Source organism: Bidens hawaiensis, unplaced genomic scaffold (genome assembly GCF_021521415.1).
Source record: "Bidens hawaiensis isolate Kalapana, Puna unplaced genomic scaffold, B.hawaiensis_p1.1 tig00059815_1, whole genome shotgun sequence".
NCBI lineage: Eukaryota > Viridiplantae > Streptophyta > Magnoliopsida > Asterales > Asteraceae > Bidens > Bidens hawaiensis.
This window is the reverse complement of record NW_027500761.1, coordinates 1,536-8,842: the sequence shown is the minus strand read 5'-3', so window position 1 is coordinate 8,842 and position 7,307 is coordinate 1,536. Positions and strand designations below refer to the sequence as shown.

Below are 7,307 nucleotides of genomic sequence, written 5' to 3'. Positions count from 1 at the left end.
ATTTATTTTATTTTGTCTTCAATCCTACACAACAAACAGTATAATTATGCAATTTAATGTTGATCATTAATATTGAAATATGATGCTTTTATGCAATCCAGTTCAGCAAAGTTATAAATCTGGGATATTTAATATAATTTATTAATGGTTGACTTTGAAAACGTAAAATTATAAATTATTATTTTTTTTATTTTAATTTTCCAAAGGAGGCAATCTAACACATAAATAATTTTCTATAAAAAAAAACTGCCCGTAATCACGTGGGTATGAAAGAAGTCCTCCTCCTCCTCCTCCTCCTCCTCCTCCTTCAGGAATCCAGGAATAAAAAATTAAAAATAAAACCGACTAACTTTTAACTTTCACCCCAAGTCATATATGCGCTCGATCGCTAGCTGTCTATACGCCACCCAAACCCTACTAATATAAATCCACCAAACCCACTTTTTATATTATTTTTGGTCACACACAATACCTCTCCGCCTCCCTCTAAAAAAACGTAACTGTTCTGTTCATCTTCCTCTCTTTTGTTTTTCATAATAATAATAATTTGATTGGTAATGTATCTACATGTACATGTTGAATCGGCCGGTAACATGCATTAATCGTTATCATCTTCACTGTTGTGTTTTTTTTTCTCGTATTTGTATCATCGCTTATTTCATTCATGCTTTTGCAGTGTAGATCTGAAATCTGACAGTTTTTGTTTACAAAGCGGAAATGAGCAGACGTTTGAATAATGTGTATGAGAGGCTTTTACGGAGCTTTCGTGAACGCCCGTATATGTCGGGATTTCTCGCCGTTTGCGCACTTAGGTATATACCGATTCACGTTTATTATTATTATTATTATTATTATTATTAGGTTTTGCTTGATTTAAATAATTATTAAGTTTTTTGTACTTTTGTTGTAATTGTAAACTGTCCGTACGGAAGTTAATTATTTAGATCTATATTTGATATGATTTTCGGAATGTTACAATTCAGTAATTTAAATGCTGATAATGGTGGCGTACGTACTGCATTTGATGTTGAATTTATTTGTTATTGCATGTTGTTATTGTTACTAATTAACTTAGGTTGATGTGGTTTATTTTGGATGCGTAGCTTGATTTTGTTTTCGTTCCAAATTTTGAATCACATATTGCGTGTTACACCTTTTATTTTGGATTTAATATACAAAACGCTTAAAAATGCGTTATATAATTCTCATTATATTGCCACTTTTGATATAAAAATTCCTTAACTATAACTGGAGGTTGAGAAAAATTATTGTTATTAGATACTAGTTTCCACCCACTGTTGTCAATACTGTTTATAGCGGGCGCTACAGCGAATAAGCCTCTCCAAGATACTATGCGAACACACGGTGACGGCGAATTCCACACGATTTTTGCCAAAAGGTGGATGAAGGAAAAGAGCGACACAACTTATGTTGGAAGCGAGGAAGAAGACGGCTAAATGTACACTTTGGACGTCTTTTAGGTTTAATAAAGTTTAGTTATTTTGACATCTAATCCCTTTCTTTTCATTAGTTTACATTGAGTCCGTAAAGTTTGTGAATTTTTACATCAAAAGTTTAAAATTAATTTGTGTATTTTAATAATTAACCCTCTCCATCTTCACTATTTTATATTCGGTCTTTAATCTTATAAATTTATACATTATAGGAATAAAACTAACATTATATACATACAAATTATAACTTTCAGTTTTTTTATTTTCTAAAATTTCTACTATTTTATCACTAAACACGAAATAGAAGGTACTATTTCGTCGCTAACACTACTTTGCATATAGATAGTTTGCCGCTATTTACCGCTATTCGTTATTGACAACTATGTTTCCACCCATCAGTTACAACCTATTATAGCTTAGGAGCATTCGGGTTGGACTGAGCAACCCAGGACAACCCTCGTCTATATTCGATTCGTCGATCCGAGTATATGCCGAAAACTTTCTGAGCTTTGTGATAGGCTATGCATAGAAATATTTTAATTATGTTTGCGTTGTATTATATTGGGATTGCACATAGTTTATTATATACCTTAGAAGAATTTTAATTACTTATAGTTTAGTACATGAACTTATTGGTTTTTATACATGAAACGCATTTCAGTGGTGGGGGTGTTGTGGCTTATTCAGTGGCAACTAGGGAAAATTATGATGATGTTGGTGCCCCTAAGAAGAAGGTTGTGGTGCTTGGAACCGGTTGGGCCGGAACAAGTTTCTTGAGAAATCTTAAGAACCCATCTTATGATGTTCAAGTGATATCACCAAGGAATTACTTTGCATTTACACCTTTATTACCAAGTGTAACGGTTGGCACTGTTGAAGCGCGCAGCGTTGTCGAACCAATTCGCAACATTGTCAAAAAGGTATCTAAACTAGTTATACATTTTTTTGTTTTGTGTATACGTACCGTGAGATCAGGCAAAACTTTAAAGGCAGGATGGCAAGTTGTGGGTTGAATTGTTCAACCATTACACAACCTATCTATCTATTCGTGTCAAAACATCAACCTTAATCTGTGCACACTTACAATCTTGTAAGTTAAATATGACCTGTCTAACCCATTTAGCTAAACAAGTTAAACGGGTTTGTGGGTGATAACCAAGTTATAAATATGATAGTCGAGTTGGTTGTTGTAAAAATTGGGTTAAACGGGTTATTGGATCGACTTAGTTAATTAATGGGTTAAACAGGTTAATGGGTCGATTTATTTAATTAAAACGGTTAAACATCCCAAACATGACCAATTTATAAACGGGTCAACTTGAACACTAACCATTTTAAACAGGTTAACTTGAATACGGTTCGTTTTTAAACGGGCTAACCCGAACACGACACGTTCTCTAAATAGGTCAACCCGAACACGACATGTTCTCTACACTGGTCAGCCGAATTAACGCAATTCGTTTCAAATGGGTCAACCTGATACGATCCGTTTTCTAAATAGTTCATCCCGAACGCGGCCTGTTTTCTAAAATAGTCAACCCAAAGCCGATCTATTTTAAAAACAGGTCAAATATGCTAACGCAAAACCCGGCTCTACACTTGGAAAGTTTATACATCATTGTTTAGACAATAAATAACTCACTGTGAGGCGATTAACATTTGCAACTTACTGATTACTGATCAATGTCTGTTTAAATGTCTCGTAACAGAATAACGTAAACGTCAACTTTTGTGAAGCCGAATGCTACAAAATCGACGCACAAAACAAGAAAGTGTATTGCCAGTCAACGAAAAATGCAAACGAAGAATTTATTGTCGACTATGATTACCTAGTTGTTGCGATGGGAGCCCGTGTTAACACATTTAACACGCCCGGTGTTGAAGAACACTGCCTCTACTTAAAGGTAGTTCACATATCAAGATTTGACATTAATGTCAGTAAGCCATCAGTTATGTTATAGTTTAATATATATTCTTAATACAGGAAGTTGAAGATGCCCAAAAGATTCGCAGGAAAGTAATCGACTGCTTTGAAAAGGCGAGTTTGCCTAATGTGAGTGATGATGAGAGGAGAAGGATGCTTCAATTTGTTGTTGTGGGTGGTGGTCCAACTGGTGTCGAGTTTGCAGCTGAGCTTCATGATTTTGTATCAGAGGATTTGGTTAAGTTGTACCCGACCGTTAAAGATTTCGTCAAAATATCACTTTTGGAGGCAACTAACAATATTTTGAACATGTAAAGTGTTTTTTTTTTTGCTCACAAGTCTTAGCTTTTTTAGTCGTTTTATTTAATGAGTTGTTTTGGAAAAGATTAAAAATGGGTCGTTTTTGTAGTCATATGTTTTAAGTCTTGCAAAACAGAAGGACTGGCCCTTATTGGATAAAATTGGTTCGGGTCTAACAAGGTGTTTTTAAAAAGTTTCAGTTTGGTTTGTGTCAAAATTGGTCATTTTTAAAAATTTTTAAAATGTGTTAGGGTCAAATGTGGGTAATTTTTTCGTCATTTTGTTTAAGCCGTGCAAAACTGGCAGGTTGGTCAGGTATTGGGTCAAAACTGCTTCAGGTTAAAGTGGGTTGTTTAGAAAAGTTTTAATTTGGTTCAGGTCAAAACAGGTAGTTTTTGAAAAGTTTTAAGATGGTGGGTTTAGGCCAAAATGGTCGTTTTTTAGTAATTTTATTTAAGCCTTGAAACAGACAGGCTGGTCATTATCGGGTCAAAACCGTTTCAGGTCAAATTAGGTGGTTTTAAAAAGTTTCAAGTCAAAACCGGTTTTGACCAAAATTGGCTCAGGTTGAGATGTGTAGTTTAGAAGAAAAAAATATCAGATTGAGTTCACTAGTTATATTTGTATTATGGTCATTTGGACTCGTTCTAAGTCGCAAATTTGATAAATTCGACCTAATTTATACCTGTTTTTAACCCAAATTAACCCATTTAACACACAGAAAAAACACCCAATCAATTATTTTTTTAAATAGCAGGTCATGATTGACATGTGTAATCTTTATTCCATAAATGTCTGCTTACAAATGCACTTTGACTTTCAGGTTTGACAAAAGAATTACAACTTTCGCTGAAGAAAAGTTTCATAGAGATGGTATAGATTTGAAAACAGGATCAATGGTGGTTAAGGTTTCAGATAAAGAAATTTCAACAAAAGAAATCAAAACCGGGGTAGTCTCAACCATGCCCTATGGGATGGCGGTATGGTCAACTGGCATTGCCACTCGTCCAGTTGTGGTTGACTTTATGAAGGAAATAGGACAGGTACTGTCATATTATTTTCATTGAGTGGCATTAATTGTTAAATGACATGCGTGTCTTGTGCTTTTTAGGCGAATCGGCGTGTTTTAGCTACTGATGAATGGCTTCGAGTTGAAGGGACAAACAACATATATGCACTCGGAGACTGTGCCACAATAAACCAACGCAGAGTCATGGTACATTCAGTTTATATATCTATATATAATCATTTCAGAACTTCCAAATAATTTTAAATTTTAATAATTCTTTAACAATTTTATTTACATTATATGCAATTTTATGATCACATATATGTAATTTGGTTATCACATATGTAAACTTGTAATTCCATATATGCAATCACAAAAATAACTACCCTCAGATAATATTTATATATGTATGTTTGTATCACTCTTATTCAATGTCTGAGAAAAGGGGTTGAAATTGAATTGTTGACTGGCAGGAGGATATATCATCTATATTTGAAAAGGCTGACAAGGGCCGGTCCGGAACACTGACCATTAAAGAGTTCCAAGAAGTAGTTGATGACATATGTGACCGGTATCCTCAAGTGCAACTGTATCTAAAAAACAAGAATATGAGCAGCCTTGTTGATCTATTAAAAGAATCCAAGGGTGATGCTACAAAAGAAGTCAATGTTGATGAATTTAAGTCAGCTTTATCTCAAGTTGACTCTCAGGTCAAAAATTTCCCAGCAACCGCCCAGGTATACGTTAACCGAAAAACAATTGGTCTGAGTATCGCCTAATACCATACCCGAACCTGTGACTTTTTTTTTACTTAATTTCATACTTGGTCCATCCCAAAATTAATTAGTTATCTGATGCATGATGGTTGGTACTATGTAGGTTGCAGCGCAGGAGGGCGCCTACCTTGCAGATTGTTTCAACCGTATGGACAAATGTGAGAAACGTCCGGAAGGTCCAATACGTTTCAGAGAGTCGGGACGTCATCGTTTCCGTCCTTTCAGGTACCTACATTACTAAATAAATCACAAAAAACTTTATAAATACAAAAAAAATGAAAATTGTCGTTAATCCTGAAACGGGTCAGTCTGACATTAGTATTTTATCTAAGTAATACCGTCGGTTAAGTTAGGTTAGTGTATTTTCATGTTTATCAAGTGATTTGAATTACTAGGATATTGAGTGCAGTATTTGTTTGTGTGTGTAGATACAAGCATCTTGGTCAATTTGCTCCATTAGGAGGAGAGCAAACAGCTGCACAACTCCCTGGTGATTGGGTTTCTATTGGACACAGTTCTCAGTGGCTATGGTATTCAGTTTATGCAAGGTACATACCTCATCCTCCCAAAAATCAAATCAACAATATATCTTCTATGCACAACCTGACTAATAAAATGCATATATACATTATTTAGGTGTATATGCATATTATAAACATCTATATATGTGTAGGTTCATTCTAGTTCTATGATCAACAGTTCTACACATGTGGAACATAGAGTAAGGAAATTAATTATATTTTTCACAATTATACACTTTTATTCTAAATTTTAATATATATAAAAATAAATTGTTACTAATTGTATTGTATTCAATACTAAATTCGTATTTATTCAATGTTTTGAAAACTTCACCGAATCAGACTGTTTGAACGGACTAAAAACCGAACGTTGTTTAAAATTTTAAATCAAAAAACATATTTTTGTTCTTAAAAAAATACAGAAAAGGTTTAACCAAAATGAATAAGAAATTTTAGTTGTGACCATGTAATCATAGCACTACATAAAAAGTTAACATAAAGGTAATGTATTGTATAATCTTCATTGTATAAGCACTATATAAACGGTAATATAACTGTATAATCGTCTCTTTTTCTCTCTATCCTGCAAACGTCGCCTAAGAATAATTATGCGGTTTTTATAGTTGTGTAAATGTCTGTATTGTTTTGTTGTTGGAATTTAACAGCAAGCAAGTAAGTTGGCGTACGAGGTCGTTGGTGGTTTCAGACTGGATGAGGCGTTTCATTTTCGGCAGGGACTCGAGTCAAATATGAGTAAACCGAACAAACAGTTTTCCCTAGTATTTCTCTCGTTCCAATTTTTTTAAACATTCGATATTCATTTACAAATTTGAAATTTCAAACATCAAGTTAAGTTTTGTTAGTTACGTACTTTCCAAGTTTTTATCTTTACATGTTGCTTTTATAACTCGTCTATGTTGGTTAACAACTTGTGCCTCATTGACCAAGTCAAAATCTTGTGTCAAGATGACAATATTCGACCACAATGGTCTGGCCTTTTTCGAAAAAATATTGTTGTTTGATATTTGTACAAACGTACAAAAGCTACGGGTAACGGTTGCCACCTGTATTTTATATAAATTCTAAATTACTATTTAGGGACTTTCATTCACAAATAAGAAAAGTATATTTTTATGTAATCAAGGCACAAACAAATTGCTAATCTTTTTTACGTGATAGATAATATTATTATTTTAAACGGCTGCATAACAAAAAAAAACGCTAGCAAATGCACAAATTACATTAGGGTTTATTATACGTGATGGCTATTTTGCGAATTTAATTAGACTGTTGCAAGGTCGAAACTTCAAAACCCAAACTTAC

The 7,307-nt window shown here is 33.8% G+C and overlaps 1 protein-coding gene across 1 annotated transcript; it reads left to right on the top strand.

Moving 5' to 3' along the window:
- Nucleotides 1-682: 682 nt before the first annotated feature.
- LOC143602775 (external alternative NAD(P)H-ubiquinone oxidoreductase B2, mitochondrial-like) lies at nucleotides 683-6,777 on the top strand. Its single transcript, XM_077079777.1, has 10 exons — nucleotides 683-812; nucleotides 2,116-2,374; nucleotides 3,164-3,358; nucleotides 3,439-3,689; nucleotides 4,502-4,721; nucleotides 4,790-4,894; nucleotides 5,161-5,424; nucleotides 5,567-5,688; nucleotides 5,892-6,011; nucleotides 6,650-6,777. The coding sequence occupies exons 1-10, from the start codon at nucleotides 718-720 to the stop codon at nucleotides 6,735-6,737; spliced, it is 1,719 nt and encodes a 572-aa protein (XP_076935892.1). The 5' UTR covers nucleotides 683-717; the 3' UTR covers nucleotides 6,738-6,777.
- The last annotated feature ends 530 nt before the right edge of the window (nucleotides 6,778-7,307 follow it).

Bases quoted from the DNA above. Each gene is read 5' to 3' on its own strand.
- LOC143602775 (XM_077079777.1), top strand. From the start codon at position 718: ATGAGCAGACGTTTGAATAATGTGTATGAGAGGCTTTTACGGAGCTTT. The intron at 3,359-3,438 runs GTAGTTCACATA...TTCTTAATACAG, and splicing joins AACACTGCCTCTACTTAAAG to GAAGTTGAAGATGCCCAAAA. The intron at 4,895-5,160 runs GTACATTCAGTT...GTTGACTGGCAG, and splicing joins TAAACCAACGCAGAGTCATG to GAGGATATATCATCTATATT.